Source organism: Austrofundulus limnaeus, unplaced genomic scaffold (assembly GCF_001266775.1).
Source record: "Austrofundulus limnaeus strain Quisiro unplaced genomic scaffold, Austrofundulus_limnaeus-1.0 Scaffold2, whole genome shotgun sequence".
NCBI lineage: Eukaryota > Metazoa > Chordata > Actinopteri > Cyprinodontiformes > Rivulidae > Austrofundulus > Austrofundulus limnaeus.
Genome location: NW_013952404.1, coordinates 6,120,347 through 6,145,488, shown reverse-complemented (window position 1 = coordinate 6,145,488; position 25,142 = coordinate 6,120,347). Strand labels below are relative to the sequence as shown.

The following is a 25,142-nucleotide window of genomic DNA, read 5'->3' as shown; positions in this document are numbered from 1 at the left end:
AACTGCCCCTGGCTAAGTCATAATTATGAGAAAGTATCTCATAATTTTGAGTTAGCTAAGTCATAATAATGAAATACTATCTCATAATTATGAGATACAAGTTTTTTTTTTTTCAGAATTTTTTTTTTTTCAGAATGGTGGATATGAGCTTCCATACATGGGCCAGACTTATTAATTTATCTTAAAACATTTATGTGATCTTACGCAATATTTCTTAGGCTTTTTCTTTCATTCCAGACATGTTCAGTCCAGTCAGGGGCACCTTCAGAAAGTTTTAAGGGGGCCATTGTTAGACACTGGGTGGCACACCCACTTTGATTTCAACATTACAGCTGACATTACTAATTGAAACAACTGTTGAATTCATATTTATAAATTAAAGTAGCACTGAATGGAATAATTCATACCACTCTCTGCCTAGCATGCCAAAGTTTTCAAGCGGGGTGTTATACAAGATTGACATTTTTTGAGCTTTATATCATGTTATAATGTCATTCCCTCATCAAAAACTTAACCATTGTTGCTTTGACTCATGCATGTTTGAGAAATCCTTGAATGGTAGCCATTCAGAGATGYCTAAATGATTACTCATACAAAGCACCACCTATTTACACAAGGCACCTCCCTGGAGATCTTATCACCTGAGCTCCCACCCCACAGAGCACCCCTTCCCTAAAGCACTGTTGTGAAGACATGCTGAAGTGGGAGTGTCAGAAACGGTAGGAGTTTCTTAAAAAGACAAGGGCCAATTTCAAGGCGTTTAGATGGGCTGATACAAAGTTAAATGTAYGTATTTTTAGTACATACAGCATTTTCATGTCATACCCTTTTAAACAAAGGTCTCACCAAATCTGCTCTAAGTATGTATTGAAGATCAGTCTCGGCTACTACCATGCCATATCGTTTATAAAATTTACTTGTTTTTGTGTCAGCTAAAATTGATTAGCTGTGGTAGCCATCTTAAAAGTGGTTGACCCCAAAAGTTAAGTTGTAGGTTTAGACTTCAGATTAAAAGAAATTAGAAACACAGTTCTGCTGTAAAACCAAATTACGTTTAACAAGCTGCTTTTCTTAACAGATCAGAAACCTGGAAGAAAACCTGAGAAGACGAGAGGCTCTTGCGCTCGAAGAGAGGACCAAAACGGTGAGTCGTCAAGATTTAGTTCATCTACAGCCAAAATGATCGTAAACGACATGCCTGTCACTCTCCAAAAGACTCCTAAATATTAGCGAATGAAAACGCAAGTGCTGGGAAAGTTTCTGTGGGTTTTCATTTCAGACGATGACACTGTCGTGATTTACGGCCCATTTCTCAAACCTGTAGCATGTCAAAAATGTTCTGCGCTGTCTCTTAACAGCTGTCTTGTGTGTAATTATGTTCGCGTTGTGTTAAAAAAACAACAACCAAACAAGACCGTCATAAAATGCAAAAACAAAGGCCCACATTCCGAGTTACATGGCCTAATGTTATTTTAATCCTTGTCAGAAGCCGCAGAGAAAAAGCATAATTTAAAATTGCTTGCTTGGGGAAAAGACACTTGCTGGTCTTGATTGTTAACCATACTTCAGCTGTCACTCTTTCGTTTCGAAAGCCCCCTTTAGGTTGCATAATGTACACTTTATTTGACTCATACCCTTACTGACCTCTGTTTCCCAGAGCTTTTAAACTCGCATGACAAAGTGACTAAAACGTTCTGAGAAACCTTTTTGCTTCGGCACGCAGCTGTTTTCCATCCACCAGCCTTTATTTCATGATAGTAAAACTGAGCTTCTGAAGGATGAAAAAAAGGAGGCCCGGTCTGGAGCGGCTTGAAACGACCCAGTTTGAGACGAGCACGGAGATGTCACATTGAGAACAACGCTAAAGACTTGCTGCTCGTGGCCTTTTTAATGTTTGCCGGATAATAAAACGGTTCTCTGTGGTAATGGGAATGCAAAAGCCTGAAAACATGGTAAGTTCAGTCAGCCAAATAATCACTCTGTACAGACGCAGAGACAGATGAAGGCAACGCTGATCACTTTTAACCCTAAAGTGGTGGCTACTTTTGGAAAACTTGCCCTATGATAGATCACATATGGGGAAAATTAGAAGATGGGAACCAACTTGTGTAAATCCCGGTGCCGTGATGTAGCTGAGCCTTTACGGAGTTATCTGAAGAATAACAATTAGGCTCAAAGTTGTAATCAGATGGTTGAGAACCTCTCATTTAGTCGTCATGTTCATGTTTGCGGGTGCGCGTGTCTCTAGTCTTCCATGATTTTGGTCACTTTGTCACATTTTTGCCCAGACTGGCTTCTCCACAGTAGCATCTTAAAGACATTTAAGATGGATGATTTGCGCTCGCAGCAGAGCTTTACCCTTGTGAACTCTGTTCTCATGTTCACAAGCGGCATTTGAGGAAGATGTGCAGCAACCCCAGCACACACAAGTTAAAGAATTAAGTGGTAGTTAAGTAGCTTTTAATTGTTGTTGTTGTTGTCTTTACTTGTATCTGTGAAGGCCAGAGACTTCAACGCGATGCAGAACGAAATGAGGAAACTGAAGGAAACAAACGCCCACAAGGAGCTGGAGCTCCAAATTGTGAGGAGACGGAAAACAGATCAAATATTCTCAATTGTGAGGACGTCAGAACACAATCAACAGTGGTGTTTTTGTTTTCTTTTGTTTGTAGATGAGAGAAAAAATGGAAATGGATGACAAAGAGCACAGGGATGACCTTGTCAAAATGAAGGAGAACTTCCTGAAGGAAAAGGTACGGAGTCTGACAGCACTACATAAAACCTGTTGTTCACATCTTTAAAAAATGTTTTATCTGCTCCTGGTTGACAAACGAGGATAATATAGTGGTGGAAAAACAAGCTCTAATATTAGTAAAATTGTGTAAATTTCCTTACAGGTGACTCTGCAGACAGAGCTTAAGAAAAAGCACAGTCAGGAGATAGAAATGTTAAAGCTGGACCACCAGAGAGCTATTGCGTGAGTGGGTTTTTTTAATCCTTTTAAACTGCACTGTCATGCAAAACGCAAAAAAAAAAATATTACTCACTTGTGAGTTTATGTACTTAAATATATATATATAACCAGGGCTGATGTTATTCTTCTGACCACACGCTGATGACCGTATATCTCCAGCCATCAAAATAAAGACGTGTGGAGGACCATAGTTTATTACGTTTTGAGGCCAAAGGATGTGCTGTTTTCACAGTTCAAGAAACATCAACATTGATACTGGTGTGTCCCTGCCRGCTTGGTCTTAGTGTCAGTAATGGACTTAATTTTAAACACAAAAGTCAAATAAACCCATACGGTAAATCCGGATTCCTGAAAAAGAGCAAAAATTTAGAAGACTTTTTTTGTTTTGCTTTTTCCCACTTGAACCATTTATAACATGGAACAATATTAAGACTGAAATGGTTTTAAACCTGGAGACAAGTTTCTTTGTGGTTCTTTTCTTGTTATTTTTTTTAGCCAAGTAAAAGATGCATTACAGTCGGCATTTAAAGAGCACTGCCATCTAAATCAAACACTGGAAAACACCGTAAAGGAGGCAGAGGACCTGAAGAAACTGACACATTCGTTGGCTGGGGAGAACCTCTCACTGACGCTGCAGAAGGTATCAAAACACAGCAAACATCAACTATTAAGCAGACAGAGCCCATTCATGTCCATAAAGCCATTCTCGTTACGAAACACTTGTCAGATCTGCACAGAATATATTTCAGTATTTTTTCCCCCTCTGGTTGTTTACTTGTGCTGACCCTGTGTATTTTGACAGTGGTCCCCCCCCCCTCCACCGAGCTCCTGACTACTATCCAGCCTCTCAGTGGTCAGCGGTTGCAGTTGGTTTTCCACGGGGTGTCTGGGTTGAAATTTACCAGCTAATAACTGAGCAGTTTGCTGGCTCTGATTTGTCGAGGAAAATAAATTCTGGGCACGTTAAATCTCCCCCCCCTGACCATCACAGCAAAACCTTGAGTAAATCCGCTCTGCTTTACACTTTGGCCATTCACTCAGCAGTACAAGTTGGAACATAAATGCTCTAGGTTTATGTCGATGTCAAATATATTTACGTAGCACATTAAAAACAACAACACAGTTCAAAAACTTGTGTCATTAAAACAAAAGTAAAAAATAAAATACAGAAACACTATAAAACCCCCAAAAATGTCAGCTATAATCGAACCTCAAGCTCTGCCTCAATCAAAAGCTGTAAAAAAAGAGAGATGGGTCATCAGCAAAGATTTTAAAAGCCTCCATAGTCTCAGCGGACCGAAAATGAAGATGAAGGTAAACCAGGACTACTCAACTAAATCGCTTCGGGGGCCACAGTTACTGCAGGTCAACAGATCAGGGGCCAAACAGCCAGCAATTAGTTATGATGTAAATAAACCAAGTATTACAAAGATCTCTTACCTTTGAAATAGTTTATTTTGCTGTATTTAATCATGAATACAACATACCCTATAAAAGTAGTGATAATTATCAAAAACAAAAATAACACATTATGCCTCCTATTTGACACAAATAATATTTTGACATCTCTGATTTGCCWAATTTAACCAATTTTATTTTCACTTTCATTGTTTTATCTTCAACAGCTTGCAATTTTAACTGTCTTGAGTGTGCTTACAAATGGTTTTTACCAGTTTCTAGCCAAGATTCTGATGTTTCTGTTAAAGATGCACAATATATCGAAATTAATATCGGTATTGGCCGATATTGGTCATTTTTCAGAATATCGTATCGATCCAATATGTAAAACAGGTCCGATATTAACGTCTGATATTGATTTCCCACTTTTTAGCTTTGTGTTTCTGTTTTGGGAGGGGAGATRGTTGGCTGAGTGGCATTTGTTTGATCATGATAATGATATTGATGCTGTGTAGCCAGGAATAACTGAAGTAGAGAGTCCTGTCAGCGGTCTGGTCATATATTTACGGTATCAAAAAAAGACCCAAGTGTGTTTGTGCGTATATGTATAATATAATTTGTGTGTTTGTGTAATATTGGTAAATATTGGTTATCGGCCATAATAGCAAAAATTATATCCGATATCGATATCGGTTGAAATTTTCATATCGGTGCATCCCTAGTTTTTGTAGACACTGAACATGTCTATGTCCAGCTAAAAGAACTTAGAGTAATTAAAGTAGAAAACCAGGGGTTTGGGCTTATGTTTTTAGGATCCGTTAAAAGACGAGTTGCTGCATTCTGGACAATTTGTAAGCGACACAGAGATGATTTATCCAAGCCAAGAAATAATGAATTACAATAATCCAAATGAGAAGTAATAAAAGCATTAATCACTTTGTCAAGGTCTTTACTGGCAATCAGTCTTCATTGGAAAAAGCTTGATTTTACAACTGTGTTTAAATGTTGGTTTAATTTAAAGGCACCATCAAAGAGATAATTCCTGACAGTGGCTGCACAACATTATGTTATGTTAGAAAAAAAAGTATTAGAAAATTACCTGTTTGTTATCTACTATGTTTTAATTTTACTTGTTTTAGGACATGCATGAGTTAACATTAAAGAATACCACAGCAGAGATGGAGGACTTAAAGAAGAAGCTTTCTGAGCTCTCGGCCAAAAACACTTCTCTGAAGCAGGCCCTTGAGCAAACTGAGGCGAAGCTTGAGCAGCAGGAGAAGAGGGAGAAGATGAACCTGGTCACCATCCAGGCCGGCCAGGTGGAGCTGGACAAACTGCAGAAGGTCCTCTCCATGCGGGAGGAGGAGATAAAGCAGGTCAAGCAGCTGGCGAGAGTCATTGTCGACAAGCGCAGAGAGGTGGAGAGCTTCTTCCACGAAGCCCTGGATCACGTTAGAGRGGAGATTGACGCCAGCCGACTGCGTTACAAAAAGGAGGCACTTCGGGATTACCAGAGGAGCTTAAGAGAAGCCACAGCAGGAAAGATAAAGTTCCCACCCATCCGCACCTTCAATAAAAATCCCAACAGTACCAATTCTGTGTATGCAGACATGGAGGCAGCTGGAAAATGGTACGTCCACTTCCCTTTTAATCTTTTCCACCATTTCAACCCCAGTGGTTGAATTTGTGATATTTTTAATTTCTCATGTTTGCTGAAGCTAAGTCACTAAGAGCTTGTAAAGTGCGAAATTAAACTCTTTCAGTTCTAAAGAAAGTAATTCTTTCTTTTTTTTTAAACCTCTGTTGAAGGTCTTATCCTCCAGGCAGTGACGTTCAAATCTCAGATTTGACTTGGGAGCAGAAAGAACAAGTTCTCAGTCTGCTCTTTGCTAAAATGAACGGACAGGCAGAAAGGTAATAAAGCATCTCCTACTGTGTGAGTGGCTCATGCTTGACTTGGCAAATCTATTGCTGGTTGCTTTTCTCACCGGCTGCATCTCAGATATCACGTTAAAATCCATTTGTCATCCCCTAAAAGGAGCAATGACTTCTACATCAATTAACTGTGAAGAACAAAGTGCAGAGACACCAGTTCAAATTGAAGCGGCTGACTCCTCCCTCTTTTTAATGCTTTAAACAGCCATTTTCTCAGCAGAAGAGGATACCATAAAACAYAAGTTAGACTTCGACCAATTTTCTTTTCCATCCAGCTGCTTTAAAAAAAAAAGAATGAAGAAAGAGTCTGGGCACAATAGTAAAAATAGGCCCAGCCACAAAGTCGTGTGCTCGGAAACAAACATCTGGTCACGTCGAATTTCTTTCTGCTTATTGGTCCCTCTTCACGTGCACAAGCAGTTCATTTTGTTCTTTGAACACTTGTGGTCAAAGAGCAGCTGGTAACATGATTTTCAGAAAGCACTGTGCGAGGGATATAGATGTATGGGACAGGGCAAGGAAAAAAAAGGAGAAGTATATTCATGTTAGCAGTGGTCTGGCATCCAGTGAAGCAGAAAAACACAGAACATTTGGCAAGTCAGGACGTTCAGTTAGCAGCATCCAAATCTGGTAGCATTCAGTTAGCCCGAAGTGACCCCCATTAGGACCGGCTGCAGGCCTGAGTCAAATGGCACGGGTTTGCTTTAAAGTGGACAAATCATGCTAAATCAACGTTTTTTAGCTGTTAAATACATTYTGTTGTGTACTTAGAGTCCCTACAAGTACAGAAAAGTTTAATTTAGTCTCTCAGTTCTGCGTAGTTATCTTTAAATTCTGTTTGGGTCATATTTTTCAACCTGTTCAGTTTTCTCTGTTTTCTATGACGTTTTCTGAACTATTACGTCAAATTATTTGCRACAGAATAAGGGTCTGGATTTACCAACTACAATTTCATCGTCTTCATTCTCCTCTGGCTTCGAGTCAGACTCTGGCTCCAACRTGTAAGGCTGGATGGACAAGTTTCTGCACCGCTATATAGTTGTAAACCCCCTCTGTCAAGCTAGAATGGACCACTCTGGAAGCTGGAGGGGGTGTGAAGTGCCTCGTTTGGATTTAACAAGTTGATTTGAGACACGGGTGAAAGAGGAGCTTCCAATAAGGAGGATTTTAGACCAAAACATTGCAGTTCCAYWTYATATAGACCTCAGCTGAATGATTAAGATGTGAAAACGAAGGRTTTAAACACGTCTCCTTTAAACAATCTTTTTGTCTTAGGTTAAACTGCAACTCTGCTTTTTTTTTTTCTTTCCCCCGATAGGAAGCACCACCAACATCTGGCCAATTGCGCCTCCTGCGAGAAGCAGAAAAGCTCCAGCTGACACCCAACGCTGCAAAGAGAAATTCAAAAAGAATGTACCAGAATAAAAGTTCTAACTCATCCTTGCAATTTTAGGAACCCCGCGCAGATTTATTGGTCCCASGCTGCACGAAAAGCAGCGGGTGCCGCATGATTTATGTCTTCCAGAATTAGAGACGAGCTCTGCCCGGCGATCATCAGTCCCCCCCCACCCCGTCCTCCATCAGGCGCCTGAGTCCGTTCTGCCCCCAACCACACCACATGACCTCGCTGTAGCCTCTACACTTCACATGACACTCCTGAATTGTTTTCTGTGTGGTTGAATATGAAATGTGTGTTTGTGTTAAATGGGCACATTTGGTGTGTTAATATTTGTGCCTGTTCAAGTAATATTCACCAATAATGGTTAGACTCTCTCCGTTCAAAAACGACATGAAGCTACTGATGTTTATGGGAAATTTTCACACCAAAATCTAACTTACAAACATTTACTGTAAAAAAAAAAGTATATTTACCATCTGACATTAGTCCAACCATGTTTTCTCATCTGCACAATTCCCAAACATAAACTGTTTGTTTTGTTTGTGGAATAAAGTCTCATCAGAAGCACTTGGGAGGACTTCACATCCCTTTCAAGGTTCCAAGGACTTTTCAAGGTTACATCTTTAGTTTTCCATTGTGAGGTTACRGTTTTGATCTGCGTGTAGAACTGAAAAACCCTGTAGAAAAACAAACATAAAAACCCCATCATGTTTACATCTCAAGTCAAGCGGTCACGTGTGTTTGTCCTTTCACGGTAAAATGTTTACTCGGTTGCTTACTTGTGTCCCGGAGCGTTTCCTGTTGCCTCTGACAGATCGTCTCRATCCAGCGAGGGAGAACATCAACAGAGGCTTAGGGACTCCAGCCTGCACATAAGAAGAATCCTCCCTTTCATTCCCCCCCAGAGGAGCCCAAACAGTTGGGACGAGCAAGGGTAGCCGATGAAAGACATGCGGTGCATCCGCACGGTTTTAAAACAAAACAAACCTACACGATTGCGACAAACAAAGCTGAACCTGCGGCTCACATCAGAAGCACGCTCTTATTAGAGCGACCAAAAACTAAATAAAACCTTTTGTTTTGAAAACTGAAGCCGCACAGTTTGGTTTTGAATGTTTGAAACAGCCGGAGTGAGTTTGGGCACGCCGAGGCCTTTTGGTAAAGGTGCGTGGAATGAAAAAAAAATAAAAGGGAAAGTAGATGTTTGTTGTTGCACAGAGGTTTGGAAAAGAGCACAGCACATGGCCTACACAACATTCCCCGACATGTGAACAGCAAACACAGGGCTCCACAGGCAAACAAACAGGCTGAAGGCTGCCCGTGTTTACGCAGAACTGTTGAGCGCAAACCTAGGAATCCCTTTTGACTCTTAATTTAAGATTTCCCTTCCCATAATATCACCTGGAAAAATGCTCCTGTGCCCCCACTGTTTTCTTTCAACACACACACCGTGTTTGCTTTATCTATTCGGGGACGTGGAGAGAACAGGCCTGCCTGTGGTGTGTACTTAAGGCCAGAAGCAAACAGGGACATACGTGACGTGGAAAGTCATCTTTTTTTAAATATGTGAGGATTTTCAAACAGAAGGATGAGGTGCTGCCTGCCTGAGGTGCTGCGCAGACATGACAGAGGGACGTGAACCTTTCTCCAAAAGAAAACGGAGGAGCACCTGTGGAGAAGGCGACCACTCGCCTGACGTCCACTTGCTGAGTTGCATTTGCGTGCCGTGGCTCCATTTGTGGTGGAGATGGCGTTCGTGTAGGGGTTCTCGTTGACCAAACTGGTGGTGTGCCTCAGGAAGAAGCACAGACTCGAAGATCTCTTTAACGTTGCACTTTAGCTCAGGTTGTGAGAACACAAAAGGTAACACTTTAATAATGGTGCTCAAACTCAAATGGGTTTGTTTTCTGCTTCTAAAGATAAATACACATACTGTGACTCCGCTGATGATAGTAAGGCCTGTTAAGTTGAAATTTTCGTAACCTTTGACCTTGACGTTTTGACCATCTAGGAGCAGCGCCTTCGTCTACCCGCTCTGGATCAGATTCAGACTCTCTTAGCGGCCCCACATCTGCGCCAGGCTGCTCTCCTAACAGGGGCCCCACAAAAAACAATCAGGTGTAATGTTACACACTATGGTACATTAACTGCTGACAATCAAAGGTTTCTCTTGCCGCAAGTACTCAAAAGTCGGGACAAGGAGAACCCTGAGGCACTCCCTCCTAAACGGATACTTGTGGGTTTCCAGTGCAGAACACAAATTTACTGCAACTGCACATTTCTAAAAACAGGGAGGACCGATTTCCATTTTACCTCGGCTCAACTTTTCTCTGAAAGGACCCGATGGTCAGAAACCGTCATTTAGGTCCGGACCACAGATTTGCAGCATGATTGACTCGACAAGCCAACGCTCCCAGCTGACTCCGAAGTGAAATTACAACAGAGAGCGTAGAGCGAGAGGTGAGGTTAGGGCGGCATGGGTGGCCCCAAAACCAAAGTGGGGCCCCCCTCCGGGTAGCAGGCGAGGTGAAAGGCGGGACGGCGGGTGTGGTACCTGCATTCACCCTAAGAGCCTTGGCACGCTCCACCAGTTCCGGCAGCCAGCTCGGGGCCTCACCCACCAGAACAGAGACATGCTGTCCTGTGCCCACAGTCGTCTTCAAAGTGTTCCTCTGCATGGCATCAGGCGTCGCCACAAAACGATTCTTGGCCTCCTGCAGCACAAGAAGGAGTGTTTGATCTTCACACTGCAGCCACTGGTTACTCACACATACACAAAGTATATACACTGTAACTGGTTTGCACATCTGTACAAGAGGGCTGATTAGAAATAAAGGAATATGTTGGCCAATGCTGCCACCTTCTGGCTTTTTACAGCCTTCCTCATATTTCAAAGCTAATCAGTTCTCAGTTTTTTTATGCAGCGTCCTCTTTCAGGAGCAAAAAAAATAAAAAAAATAAGTTATTCAGTATTATCACAATATTAAAAACTGTCATTAATTTAATTAACTGAATATCTTTAAAATAAACAAATTGGACAGGCAGGTAAACTCAGTGGTGAAATCAAGTTTTTGCAACTAAGACTTATTGCTAAGGTGAAGCCATACCTCCAATCAAAGACCTTGAGAAAGTGATTCATGCTCTCATTACATCTCATTTAAATTACTGTAATTCTTTGTAAGTTGGTTTAGATCAGGGGTCTGCAACCTGAGGCTCTGGGGCCACATGTGGCTCTTTGGTTCCTCTGCAGTGGCCCTTCAAAAATGTGAACAAACATAACAGAATATACTGTATATTTTGTACACACAATAAATCAATTTATATGCAAATATGTGTTCAATATTAATATGAAAAGTAAAACATGTTAGCTCATGCTAGCTTGTTGTTTACTTTAATACATAACAAGGATTAGGGGAAAAAAATGCCTGAATAGTTCAGTTGTAATAGCTTTTGTGAAATTTAGCATAAACTATGCACAGCATTTTTCTTGTTTACATGAATATGGTCTTTTCATTTGTTCTGATGTGTATAAAAATAATGATAAATAATAAAACTCACAATACATTTTTTTGTTTTATTATGTCTCCTCCACTGGCTGTAAAGGTTACCAAAAAGGCCTCGAAAAGGCCCACGGACCACCACTTGATAATCATAGTTTTAGCTTGTTTTGCGGCTCTGGACACATTTCTTTAGTGCGTCAAGCAGTAGAAATGGCTCTTTTGGTTGTAAAGGCTGTTGTGAAGACCTCTGGTTTAGATAAATCTTTGCTGCATCGATTACAAGTTGTCCAGAATGCAGCAGTTCGTCTTTTAACAGGAACTAAAAAATACGAACACATATCCTCGGTTTTGGCTTCTCTCCATTGGCTTCCTGTTCATTTTAGGATAATTTTTAAGATTTTATTGCTTACTTTTAAAGCTTTAAAAGGTCTGGCCCCATCTTACCTGTGTGATTTCATTAACATCCACACTTCAGTTTAGAGCACTTCGGTCATCCAACCAGTTTCTCTTAGATGTTCCTAGATCTAGACTAAAGCTTAGAGGCGATCGGGCCTTTGCAGTTTCCACCCAATGGTTTACCTCTTGTCATTCAGTGTGCAGAGACTGYTGAGACTTTGAAATCYCTGCTTAAAACTCATTTTTACTCCCTGGCCTTTCATTCCGGTAGAGTTTGAGATTCTTTTAAAGCTAATGTTTTTAATGTTCTTTTTCCCTATTTTAAATTGATCTTATTGTTTACATTTTTGTGTTTCTCTGTTGTTTTATTCTGAATTGTGAAGCACTTTGGTCAACTTTTGTTGTTTTTATGTGCTGTATAAATAAATTGACACTGWCATTTAAACAACACTGACCACAGTATTTCTGGACTACAGTCTTTTCTCCACTGCTGCTCTTTGAAACAAGTTTTTCTTTTGTTGTGAACATCATCACATTTTCTGTATAAAAAWWTTTGAGACACTTACATGACTKGAGTGTAATGTTTCCACGTATTAATTTTGTGACTTTTAATACTGTCAGAATTTTCAGACTGACTTACAATATTCTCCCTGATGGAGCAGAAAGATCTGAACCGAGCCAAGATGGAGGTCTCTGACCAGGAGTGAAAAGCTCCAGAGCACGAGTCTACAGCAGCCTGCATCTCCTCCTGAGTGCATGAGCAATCACTTCACTGGTATCCTGCAGAAGAGAAAAAAATCAGGAWGGGACTTTTGCAAAAACGTGCATGTGAAAGTTTAAACCATAAAATAAAACACACCAGCCAAGATCCTTACAGGATTGTGAATATCAAACCATTCTGAAGATCCACTTTACAAACTGCCCACCAGTGAAGGAGACAAGTAATAATCTCTGCAAAACYATTTGATTTCAAATATTAACCTGAGACAAACAACAAAGGACTGTTTCACTCACCACAGAGAAGGAGGGGTAGTGMAAATGTAAAACTTTAGGTATGATCAGAAAATCAAAATATGAAACCTGCACATCTATTTTCATTTGCAGCTTCKTGGCTCAAACAATTATATAAGCAACTGCAAAGGGACAAATTCAGACTCAAGTCAGATAAAAAGGCATTATAATTCATTTTGGGATTTTTAAAAGGAGAAAACATAAGTGAGGGAAACTTCAGTTATATTAAACTACTGATGCAACCCAGACACAATTCTGCACTACATAACTTTATAAAAAAAAAACAGCTAACATGTCTCTGTTAGTTAAAACTCAGCACAGATTAATCAAATTAAAGATTACCTTAATTCTTAGTACTGATGCTGTTGATACCTTAGTGAAAATATTATTCTAGGCTGATTTGGTTTGTCTACTTTCCGAGGTATCATAAAGAATTCAATTTTCCTCTCTAAATTAATGGACAATAAGTGGGCGGGCTCTAAGAAAAAGTCGACTGGCTATTGGCTACGTGTTCGTCTGTCCACAAATAGCACAACATGAATGGACAGCAGTCAAAGCCTTTTGGCCAATCACCATCTAACAGAAAGTTCCGCCTCGACCAGCTATTGGATGATAAGTCTCTGTTAGTAACGCCGTAAACTAAAGTAATATTATGTAACTTGAAACTGAAYTGTGGCCAAAATTTCATACAAACAAAAGAAAAATCAGTGCAGTAACTTTGTTAAACTTGTGCGCCATTTCTACTTTTATCTTAAAGGTTTAAAAAAAGAGTTAATTTCGAAATGTGCAAAATAATATAGTTGCCTATTTGAGCAAGGAGTTAAGTGACAACCTCGGCTACAGCAATGCAGCTAACGCTAGCTAGCCTAGCTAAGGTACAGTAATTATATTTATTATTAGATGCTGTGTTTGTCTTGCATATCTGTGCGGTCTAGCTGTTTGATGTGAACCATGTGAAGCCCAGATGCAGCTTAGTCATGGACCAAAGACTAGGTAGGAGGGRGTTTAGGCACGTTTCTTATTGGCTGCTGGACGACAGGAACTTGGGGGGGGAAAAAAAACAAAAAAACAACAACTTGCAAAACTTGATCCACTTAAGTTTAGACCAAGCTAGTTCCAAAGAGCTATGGCAACACAAACTAAGGTGAACTAAGGCAAGGGGATGCATCACAAGACAATGCAACTATTTTAAGTTCAATATTTAACCATTTTTTTCTCCTGTTCAGCCTGTACTTCATGGATACTTCAGAAGTTCCTGTTCCTGGAGGGTCCGCATTGGTGAGTTATACAATAGGGTTGTTGAGCTGAGCTGTTGTTAAGTCATTTTAACATTAACAAGATGGTCCTCTTTTATTATGCCCAGCGTTTTCTCTGAAAGGCATCGAGTAYGACCAGGTTCCAGTCAATCTGATCAAAGATGGAGGTCAGCAGGTAAGTTTATTCACTGGTTTTATTTTATGAAAGCAAATAATCTGCTACATTATAGTACAGATATAACTTTATTTATATAGCACCTTACAACAAAGCCTTGCATCGACCAAAGTGCTTCACAAGATAAAACAAACAGGTCACAATAAATCAGTGCAAGTTAAAAACACAACTACAATAAAATAAGTTAAAGAAATATAAAATACTAAAAATTAAACATCAAATGCCCGTTTAAATAAATAGATCTTGAGTTTAACTCTGAACAGAACCAGGTCAGAGATGGCAAGCAGCTCACAGGGAAGACTATTCCACGCTGTTGGGCAGCGACAGAATAAGACCRGTGTTGTAAGAAATCCAGTTCCCCTGTGAAAATCTGTTCCCCCTACTGGTTAACCTTAGAGAGAATCACTGGTCCAGGCCTCCCAACACAGTGGGAACAGATCTTCACAGGGGAACTGAATTTCGCACACCGGTCCCCCTATTTCTTGCACTTAGAGCGAGGCACCTTGAGCAGATGTTGACCGGCAGACCGCAAAGCTCTGCTGGGTTCGTGGCTTTTCAAAGGTTCTGAAATGCAGGGCAGTGCGAGGCCGTTGAAAGCTTTAAAAACAAATAACGGCTTGAACTGTATCCTAAACTGAACCGGGAGCCAGTGCAAAGAAGATGGGACAGGAGTGATTTGTTTTTATTTTGTGCACTAAACAAGCATTTCAACAAATTAACGTTTTCWTAAAAAAAGTGTTCAAATGAAAAAAACAGACACATGCAGGGTTAAATAATGTCTTGACCTGACAAAGTTTCTGTGTGCTCCTCAGATGACAGAGCAGTACCAAGAATTAAACCCAATGAAGCAAGTGCCGGCAGTGGAAATAGACGGCATCACTCTCTCTCAATCAGTAAGTGGAACTACTGAAATGTTGTAGTTCAGCCTAAATAATTAAAATGAAAGTTGTTTTGCTCATGTAGCTTGCAGTGATTCAGTACATCGATGAGACCAGACCGGGACCTCGTCTTCTGCCTGCAGACCCAAAGGCACGTGCTCAGGTTCGAATGATAAGTGACCTCATTGCTTCGGGAATTCAGCCTCTACAGGTGAGCTTTAAATTTAGATTTATTGGTTTTGATTAAAAAAAAAAAAACAACCACGTAATAATTTCTTTTTGCATGTTTCAGAACTTGTATGTGCTGCAGAAAATAGGAGCAGAGAAGGCAGAGTGGGCGCAGCACTTCATTCATCGTGGTTTTCAAGGTTGGTGAAAGCTTCATTCTGTTTTAACAACAGTCCTTGCATAAATTTTGTTTCCAGTAGTGTTTAAATGCATAATTTCTCCTCCAGCTCTAGAGCCGATTCTGAAGAAAACATCTGGAAAATACTGCGTAGGCGATGAGGTAAGAGCTGGATGAACTGATAGGAAATTAGCAGAAGATGAGCTGCAGCACAGAATTTTTATTCTTTCACTACATTTCTCTCAGATCTCCATGGCAGATATTTGTCTGGTACCACAAGTCTACAACGCTGAGAGGTAAGTAATGAAACATTGTGTAATCTTCAGGAGACATTACTTTCAGGTTAATTTGTCACGCTGAACAAGAAGTGATCCAACATGAGTTTTATTGCATTTTGTACAAGATTATTTCACTTTGAGTTCAAATCTTTCTGATCCACAAAACACTAAAGAGAAGCATGGCTGTTTGTAATTTCTGCAGGTTTAAAGTGGACGTGGAGCAGTATCCAACAATCAAAAGAATAAACGAGACTTTACTTGAGACTGAAGCTTTCAAAGTGAGTCATCCATCTCGGCAACCCGATACACCTGCTGATCTCAGAGCATGAGATGAGTTTCAAACATGAGTTAATAAAGAGATTTAAAAATAAACAGTTTCATTTAATCAGTTTTAAATAATGAAGCGTCGAATTCAAAACATTGATCATATCAAATTTAATTTCAGTAACTCTCATTCATACAAATTCCTAGAGAACATTTAGAGCACAGTGTGTAAAACATGCAAATCACAAATTTGTTATGCAAAGTGTAGAACCTGAGCAAATCAGTGCTGGCAGCACACTGGTGCGTGTTGTATGGTAACAGTATGGATGATTAGGAATTAAATCAAGCGGAAGAAAACACTTATTTCACATCAGATCAAGTCACCCATTGTTGCCTGGATGTGGCCTGTTGTAATCTCCACGGTGCACCTGAGTGTGTCGCTGTAGAAAGAACCGGAACAATCGGACCCACCGAACACCAACAAGGTGCATTTAATGTTTGTGTTGTCAGCATGTGTGCGCTTCTCAGGCTGCACGGGGATGACGCAGCTTAGATTCACCACGCTGTGTCCCGCACGGGGTTTGGAGCAAAGCTGTGGAGAAGCCACTGAACTCCACATACAGGTGTCTGAAAAGAAATTTAATATAAATAATGCACAAATAGAAGCAACATTTTGAGCAGAGAAAAAATGATCAGAACTCACCAAGATTGAAGATATGCACATCTAGCAGCGCTCCTACTGCACTGCATCCTCCACTGATCAAAATCCTGTTATCCAGCACTGGAACGGCTGCATGAAACCTGTCATTTACATGGAAAAACATTTTATTTATACTATATGCTCTCAGGTGTGATTCCATGTTCAGCTAAACAAAATGTTAGCAATGCCAGGAAATTAAAAATGTTGAGATTTTAATTGGGGTGTGTTGGGGGGTGAAGCTAAAATATTGCTAATTAGGCCAAAACACYCAAGAAAACCAACAACCAGATGGTAATGCATGACGACATTTATCAAGGTTGATTAGTTTGTACACACCCTCTAGGCAGAGGTGGCATGTTTGCACTTTTCACAGCTGTGTACTCCATCATTCCTTCAATCAGAAGGGAAATTACAACCGTCTGTAAAAAATCAGGCCACAAAATTCACACCAAAAGGCATTCAATCAAATCGCCTCACCCAAATCTAAAACATGCAGATCATTTAGGTAGGTCGCAGTTTTCCGTCCACCAAAAATGACAAGTTTGTGAGGGAGGAGTGTAGCAGTGTGCCTGTAAATTAAGCATCGAGTCAGTCCTCAAAAAGCCATTGATGTGCTTAAAATAGAACGACAGCGTTCGTTTACGAAGACGACCGACCCGAAGCGAGGCAGAGGCTTGTTCCCCTCCACGATGGGTTTGTACCACAGCTCATGCTCAGGGTTGAAGATGTACAAAGCATTACTGCAGGACTTATCACCCAGCGAATGGCTTGGCTGGACTCCTCCGAAGACAAAAAGCTCTTTCTTGTAAAACACAGCTGAATGATATGCCAGATTTGGRACGTTTCCTTTAGCCTTGAAGAGGAGGAAATTCAAATTTAGCAACAAGAACATGCCGTGGAAAAAAAATCAAAGAGTTGCTTTCAGGAAGAAAACATATCAGAAATGAAAGCATGAAATAAAAATATACATGTTTATGCAAAACATGTTTTAAAAAAGGAGAACTAATAAAACAAGATTACAGAGAGACACTGAACCCCAATTTATATTTGGTGATAAGTGTTGATTAATGTTTGATTATTTGTTTAAACAAAATTTAAAAAAAAAACGTTGAATATATTTCTTTGAAAATATATTTTAACAGGAGTTGTAACAAACCCACCATGACAAGTGTCCACTTCCAGGTCAGAGTATTAAGGATGTACACCTCACCGTAGCTCTGACCCTCCTTCAGGCCACCGTACACATAGACTGCCTTCGAGTCTGGGTCGTAGGTCGCAGTCTGTCCTCCGGCACACGGGGGAACGGGTCCAGAAGCAGAGGAGTTCGTAGGAAACCAAAAGTCGCTGTCTGTAAAGATGACAAAAGAAACATGGAGAAATGTTTGGTAAAATCTGTTTTCATAGCCGAACAAACCCCACTGACCCAGCTCCAGCTTCCAGAGCGAGTCCTTGCAGCAGKTTTGATTTGAAGTTTCCCCTCCGATGAGGACGGCGGTATCAGGGTCACACAGACACATGGTATGGCACCACCTCGTTGTTGGACACACTGAAACTAATGATCTGTGTTTAAAAGAAGTGGAACATTCGAGCACTCGGATGTTATTGACAGGAAAGCTCAAACCTTCTCTGGACTCGTTTTTAATCTGCACACTCATTTCCTCTTGGCTGCTTCTGGACAACTTCCTCTTCTTCGTCTTGGGAGTCGACGACTGGTTTTTGTCCCCTGGAAGTCTGTCCAAGTCCTCAAAGCTCCATGGCAGGCGGCCTTGGCGACTAATGACCGCACGCCTGAGAGGCTTATTCTACACAACGTATTGCAGATCGGTTACCTGTCTCGTAAATCAGATAAAATGGAGTATTCATAGATAAAACAACTCACTGTGGGCCAAACTGCAGGGTGAGCAGAGTCACTGGTGTCAATTTTATTCACTTGAATCTCAGCACAGTAAACACTGCCCACGTGGGAAGAGTCGGGAGTTATCTGAAAGGATTTGCATGAGCTCAGCAACCGTGACAAATAAATCAAAAGTCAACAGACAACAAAACAGTTAAAGCCAGTCTCACAGTTTCAGCTCGTTGGCGTGACGTGCCGGAGCCATCGGTCTCACTGTGCTGCTCTGGGATCAGACATTTCCTCTGAAACAGAGAGCTGCTGAGGACACTGATGTTATCCTGTGGCTGATGAAACAACAACAAGCATCAAGAGTGTAACATTAACCCCATGATCTGAAGTATGAATACTTTGTTTACCTTAAATTTTGGTTATCTGTACTTTACTGGAGTAATTCTTTTTCAGCTAACTTTTTATTTATACTCCTTACGTTGAAAAAAAAAAAAAGAGCCTCAATCTTATTTCATTTTGACTTGTTTTAATTCCGGTTTGTCATTTAAAAAGAAAATTTAGATATCTGGCTCTTAACAGGTAGAGTGATGAGATCTGCGGCAGAGAGTTGAATGTGGAAGAAACACCAGTCCAGGGGTGGACTATCCTGGTCCTCGAGGGCTGCAGCCTACATGTTTTACATTTTTCCCGGCTTCAACACACCTGATTGTCACTGAACTACCTCTTCCAAGTTCTGCAGTATGGAGGAGTGAAACTGACATAATTAGAAATAAAAGCAGAAATAGATAAATGAATCTTTTAAATACATTTAAAATGCACCAAATAAATTAAAAAGGAGAATTTTACCTCATGTTTTATAATTTAATTGACCTTCATATTTATTTTTCCAGCTTAGTTCCAATAAATTATATATTTTAAACACATAACTTAGTTTTTCCTTTTACTTGTACATGAATTTGTGTCTCTTGATTTGAATTATTTTTATAATTTTGTCCAACAGGTCTTTTTTTTCTATTTGTTGCATGTTTGTGCTGCCACAGTTTAGCTTAAAGTTTATTTAAAAATAAACGCACAGGTAATGTTTTCCTCCTTGCCTTTGTTTTAAACTAAACTTTAAAACTTTTAGCTAAACTGAGGCAGCACAAGCGTGCAACACATAGAAATAAAAAAAAAGACTTGCTGGAAAAAAATATAAAAATAATTAAGTTTAAACATTTAAGACACACAAATGCATGTACAAGTAAAAAGGAAAAACAATATATATTTTTAAAAAAAAGAGTAAAATTTTAATTGTGTTCAAAAGATATAGACTAATTTATTGGAACTAACCTGGAAAGATAAATTTGAAAGTCAATTAAAATTTAAAACAAGAGATAGTTCTTTAAATTTAATTGGTGCATTTTAAGTGTATTTATTTACTGGTTCATATAATCCTGTTTTTATTTTTAATTATGTCAGTTTTGGTCCTGCGTACTGCAGAAGCCTGATAATCATCTATTCATTCATATCAGGTGTGTTGGAGCAGAGAAACAAGTAAAACTTGCAGGGCTGCGACCCTCCAGGACCAGGACTGCCCGCCTGCACCATCTAAGAGTTTTATTGCCTTTAGAAAAATGCTTTTTGGGGGAGGTGGGGTTGTGCATTGTAGACCCCTGTGGCACACCCTAGATTTTATCCTTAATGGCTTTTTCACCCCCTTACATTACTTTTATATTGTAGTTTTAAAATCAGTATTTTTACACTTTTACCTTAGTAAAAAGCTTGAGCTGATACTTCTACTTAAAAATAAGTCTTTTTAAAACCCTTGTATCAATGAACGTGAACACTTTTGACACTCATTTTTAAGACTTTTACTGAAATAATTCTATGGTAAAATACTTGTACTTTCACTCAAATATCACTTTGAAATATTTTATAAAAAAAGAGTGAATACAGCTGTGTGCAATCATCTTGAGTCCTCCCTTAATTTCTTCATGTTTTGCTTCTCAGCTTCACTCCTAAATTTAGGTCAACATTTGTAAAGATTAACTGTTTTATATGCATTTTTTGTAAGYTTCAGCTTCCCTTCAGTACCTCTTCACAGACCTTCAGCACAATCTTGCCATACACTCCTCTCCTGCCTCTCTCTGCAGCCACCGTGATGATGTCATCGCTCCAGTCACCTTCCCAGGTCAGACACCTGAGTTTAGACGAGAACTCAGCCTTTTCCTTAATATTAAAATCAACTTGTTCCCTTCCTCCTCTGTCTCTAACACTTACTTCACTWGAGAGGACAGAGTCCCTATTGTCTGGGCCGGGACGTCCTCACAGACCAGGACTTCAGCTGACAGTGTTGTCTCGCTCCATGGCCACTGTCCAACACCAAAGACGACCAGCTGTTTGGGAAGAGGCAGCGGGACGTGGACTTGAAAGCGCTTCCGGTCAGTTTTGCTGCCGTAGAACCAGACAACCTTTTCAGTCCCGTTTTTTTGGAACATTAAAAACGACATGCTTGGTTTATGTTGAGCTACATACCAGCTGAACTGCCGGGGGGCGTCRCGCAGGGACCAAATGACGTAAAAGTCCAGCTTCCCCATTTTGTCTGAACCACACAATCAGTGGTGAAACAAGATAGATGCGAGGTTGCCTCTGATTGGTTGAAACTACAGCACACCTGAGAACGAGGAGCAATTAATAGAACCAGCTCAGGAGCACAGATGGTTTCAAATGCAAACATAAGGAAGCAGAAATAAGGAAAAATACAGAAAATACTGGTTTAATTTTTTAGGTGTATAAATAAATATGATGATCTTATGACAACTTACTGAAGAAAATTTGTCAATTATTCTATTTTAAAATTTTTTAAAAGGGAACTATTTTATAATTGACCATAGCTGCTTGTTGCAACTTTTATGTTTGTTAAAATTTAAAATGTTTATTATGTTTGTATAAAAAAATTAGCTTTTCCACATTTATTTTAGCAAATATACAGAGGGGTCTGTAGGCCTACACGGGATTTTTTTCCTGATTGCAGTTTAGGAAAAAAATAAGAAGGCAGCAATGGGGAAAAAATATTATTTTGGGGTCTGCTGTTTTTTTGTTTTGACAGCACAGAGCTTCCAGCCAGAGGGCAATTTTCTAAAAATGCTGTTGTGCAGGGTGACTTCTCTGTTGTGCAGGGTGACTTCTCTGTTGTGCAGGGTGACTTCTCTGTTGTGCAGGGTGACTATAGAGTTATCTTCAAGCCCGTCTCATGACCCTGGAACTGTGCTGATCCATCACCAGCTGTTGGTGTTAAGTTTAGTTTAATAGTTTATTCATTTCAATTGAAAAACAAAAATTTCAATACAAAAAAAAAAATCTCATAAAAACTGTTTACTGATGATGTGATAAAGATGTTTAGTGTGAACATTGTTGCCAGTGGATTAAACTGAAAGTGTTTTACTTTGAAATATGAAAGAATCCATTGAGATCTGTTTTGTTTCTTCAAAATTGTTCACTAGTGAATTAGCTTTAGCATATTTGCTTTTCTTTTTATCTTCTTATGCTACAATTACTTTTTCCTACCGTTCTATTTCTAATTAGTTAGSCTTGTGCTATTTTCAGCTTCTAACTAGCTTTTTACTAACATTTTGCTGTTTTTAGTGTGGCATACCTCATTTTTTTTGTTTTAGCACTGAGCTAGCTTTTTGCCATTTTTAGTTTTTAGCTAACGTTTCTGCTTTTGACGCTATTTTAGCTTTTAGTTTGTTTTAATACATTTAGCTTTTAGCAAAGAGTTTGCTGATTTTAGAGTTTTTACTTTAGCTTTTAGGTATCTTTTAATAATTTAGTTTTTAGCAAAAAAATATTCTGCTTTTAATGTTTTGCTAATAAAGCTTTTATTTAGTTTTAATGCATTTAGCTTTTAGCAAATATTTAGCTGCTTTTAATTCAAGTTTTACTAGAGTTTTAGCTAGCTTTTAAGAAGATTTGCTTTTAGAAAAAAGTTGCATTTAGTGCTTCTTGAGCTTTTAGCTGGTTTTTCAAAATGTAGCTTTTGGCAAATAGTATGCTGCTTTACTTTAGCATTTAGCTAGCTTTAAATACACTTAGCTTGTAGYAAAAAAGTTGCTTTTAGTGTTTTGCTTCTATAGCTTTTAGCTAGCTGTTTTGCTACTCTCAGCCAATATTTTGCTGTGTTWTCGATACTTTTAAATTCTAGAATAACGGTGCTAATAATTGTTTTGTTTCCAATTTAACCTCCATCATGTGCAGTATGGAGCAAGAAGATACAGTATATACTACTACTTTTTATCATATTGTAGCACAACTTGTAGTTTCCGATGTTCAGATGGGCTTTTAGTTAAYCTCAGAAGTAAAACATTTGTACTTGCACCACATTAGGACAATTTAAAACAGTCCTTTTGCTTTTAGGAAGCATCAGCGAGACTAAATGCAACTTTAGGATTGTAAATGGCCTTTGGGGAGCACTGAAAATAAACCAAGGTTTCATCATCACTTCTGTAACAATTACATCAATTCCTTGGAGCTACAATTTAATGGAAGCACAAGGGAGCCAACCTTAAAGTACACGCTCTAATCCTGGACCTGCAGAGGGACCTGTTGTGAAATGACAGCGACACRGCAGGCAGATTTAACAGTGAGACTACATGCATCCGTTTTTCCAAACTAACATTTTGTCATYCTCATATATACCCGCTTTCACCTAATCATTGACAAAAGAAATCTACACAACCTTCTCTTTATTGTGGATTATAAATTTCAGGAACAAACATCAACAGTTGAACGGTACAGCAAACATAGGAGGTTTTAAATCTGTTGCTTCATACTGCAAACATTAGCAGACAAATCTGGGACGTCTTTGGGAACATGCATGAGTTAAAGTGTCAATTTCACAAAGATGGTCCAACGCACAGAATACATAAACAAACAAAAAAAAAAACTTTTAACTGAAAAACTTGTGCACAAAACTCAACTTGGATGAAACACTGCCTTCAAAACAGCTAATTAAAACACAGACAAAGCTAAGGTAAATATTGAATCTATATTACATAAGAGCTTTTATTTGTGTCATAAAAAGCACACCCTGAAAAAAAACTCACATTAATACAATCGATATACTTTTTTTTTAACCAACACMACTGTGACAGCAGACAGAATTAAACCAGCTTCTTATGATTATAGATTCAACACATCAAAACATAAGTTACAGCACAGAGCTGAGTGACTGATACGGCAAACAGCAACAACGCAGCAGAGTAAGGTGCATACAAACAGACAAGACAGAAAAAAACTTCATTTCTTTACAGCATGTTTGATTAATCACCTGGCCTGGTGTGCAGGTGTTCCCTGATCGCTGCTACCATAGAAATGTTACAGTTCGAGACAATATAGCTTTTATGATGGGCGCCTGACCAAACAGCACAGCGCAGAAACGGGAATATGGCACATAGGCAAGTCCTCTTTAAATATATTCTAGCAAGCCACTTAAGCAGGTGATGCAATAAAAACTAACCACACATGTATTGGACACAAACAGATAAAAATAGATATATTTTGTTTTATTTTAATCTATTTTTTCTCTCTCTCTAAGTGTAAAATCAAAAATAGTTCATAGTCCGTAAGAGTAATAGTCTTCCATAAATCAAACATTCACGAGCAACACGCTGGCGTCTCAGGCACTGTAATAAATATTATAATAGAGAGTTTTGTTCCGCCAAAGGGAGTACGAGTTGTCAAACTTGAACAGGTAAGTGCCTTCACCTGGAAACTCGTGACTCCCGCCGTGGACGGACAAATGGCTCTCCTGACGGTACACRGGTAGGAGTTCGGCCAAGTTTGATTTGGTTTGACTCTTGGAGCCTCTTTCGACGTCGTCATTGCTCAGAGGTCCTGCAACACAGATCACACAAACCAGAACGTTAGCATGCTACTTTGATAATCACTGTGGGGTTTATAAAGCATTTAATATTATTTTAAGAACGGCTAAAATGAAACGACCTTAACCCGAGATCAGTTTGAGCTTTAAAGTCTGAACTGCGAGCTGACCTTCCGGTTCCTCCTCTTCGTCCTCGTCGTCGCTCGACTCACTGATGTGCACCGTGATGGCCCTGCTCGTCGCAGGAGACGGGTCGAAATAAATGCCAAAGCCAATGTCGTAGCCATCCGTGGCGAACTCCCAGCACACTTTTTTGGCCTCGGGGACGATGGGCACGTGGACGGTCATGATGTCGCCTCGGTACACCGTCACCACGCTGTCCTTCTCCGCCCGGAGCTTCGCCTTCAGCTCCTTCAGGGCAGCAGATGTCCAAGTCGTCGGGGGCGGCAGGGGCGGCATCTGGGCTGCGATCGGACAGAACATTCAGTCACACGATAAACTGACTTCGCCCTATTTGTAAGAAAACTCTGCATCCAAATGACGGAATAAAGCAGCAGCCTTGATGGCACAAACAGCAGGTTCTCACCTTTCATCTCAGAGGAGAGCTGACAGCTCCCAGAACTGTTGTTCTCCTCGCCTCCTTCCCTCAGAGCCAGCTCTGCAGGAGCCTCTTCATTACCCTCAAAGTGCACACACATTTGGTATATTAGAACAACAACAAAAAAAAAAACAGGCCTTTCATGTGCATTCATAATCACTGACAACTCTTTGTTTACTACCTTGGAAAGCTGTCCTGAATCCTGAGATTCATCCATATCAAGTTGGTTTCTGCACTGAGTAAAGCTCTCTGAAAGGTTTGTATTCTGAAGCCTGTAAGTAGAGAGAGAGAGAGAGAGAGAGAGAGAGAGAGAGAGAGAGAGAGAGAGAGA

The 25,142-nt window shown here is 39.8% G+C and overlaps 4 protein-coding genes across 5 annotated transcripts in view; 2 read left to right on the top strand and 2 right to left on the bottom strand.

Annotated features, from left to right (window-relative positions):
• Positions 1–8,428, top strand: part of bbof1a (basal body orientation factor 1a) — a 19,596-nt gene extending 11,168 nt beyond the window's left edge. The window contains exons 4-11 of the mRNA XM_014013015.1: positions 1,079–1,144; positions 2,501–2,581; positions 2,673–2,753; positions 2,898–2,977; positions 3,470–3,614; positions 5,512–6,002; positions 6,182–6,286; positions 7,626–8,428. Of these exons, the coding sequence (XP_013868469.1) occupies positions 1,079–1,144; positions 2,501–2,581; positions 2,673–2,753; positions 2,898–2,977; positions 3,470–3,614; positions 5,512–6,002; positions 6,182–6,286; positions 7,626–7,686 (1,110 nt within the window). The 3' untranslated portion in view covers positions 7,687–8,428. The remainder of the gene's footprint in view (positions 1–1,078; positions 1,145–2,500; positions 2,582–2,672; positions 2,754–2,897; positions 2,978–3,469; positions 3,615–5,511; positions 6,003–6,181; positions 6,287–7,625) is intronic.
• Positions 8,429–13,340: 4,912 nt separating this feature from the next.
• gstz1 (glutathione S-transferase zeta 1) lies at positions 13,341–15,918 on the top strand. Of its 2 annotated transcripts, none has more exons than XM_014013026.1 (9): positions 13,341–13,488; positions 13,840–13,891; positions 13,977–14,044; positions 14,857–14,937; positions 15,008–15,133; positions 15,215–15,290; positions 15,378–15,430; positions 15,515–15,564; positions 15,749–15,918. In XM_014013026.1, the coding sequence occupies exons 1-9, from the start codon at positions 13,459–13,461 to the stop codon at positions 15,873–15,875; spliced, it is 663 nt and encodes a 220-aa protein (XP_013868480.1). In that variant the 5' UTR covers positions 13,341–13,458; the 3' UTR covers positions 15,876–15,918. The 2 variants fall into 2 exon arrangements, with proteins under 2 accessions (XP_013868480.1, XP_013868488.1); XM_014013034.1 differs by lacking the exon at positions 13,341–13,488 and adding an exon at positions 13,552–13,757.
• Positions 15,919–15,964: 46 nt separating this feature from the next.
• zgc:163014 (tip elongation aberrant protein 1) lies at positions 15,965–21,134 on the bottom strand (the record flags this gene model as incomplete). The annotated part of the gene is given in 13 exon segments (XM_014012955.1): positions 15,965–16,437; positions 16,514–16,611; positions 16,847–16,901; positions 16,988–17,079; positions 17,167–17,363; positions 17,671–17,858; positions 17,934–18,062; positions 18,132–18,312; positions 18,390–18,491; positions 18,575–18,688; positions 20,427–20,532; positions 20,613–20,783; positions 20,868–21,134. Coding segments are annotated over 13 exon segments (1,752 nt in total). The 3' UTR covers positions 15,965–16,180.
• A 1,926-nt stretch (positions 21,135–23,060) lies between these two features.
• On the bottom strand, positions 23,061–25,136 carry tmed8 (transmembrane p24 trafficking protein 8; the record flags this gene model as incomplete). Its single annotated transcript, XM_014013043.1, has 4 exons — positions 23,061–24,227; positions 24,384–24,677; positions 24,800–24,893; positions 24,993–25,136. Coding segments are annotated over 4 exons (750 nt in total), but the record flags the coding sequence as incomplete, so codon positions are not given.
• Between the last annotated feature and the right edge of the window lie 6 nt (positions 25,137–25,142).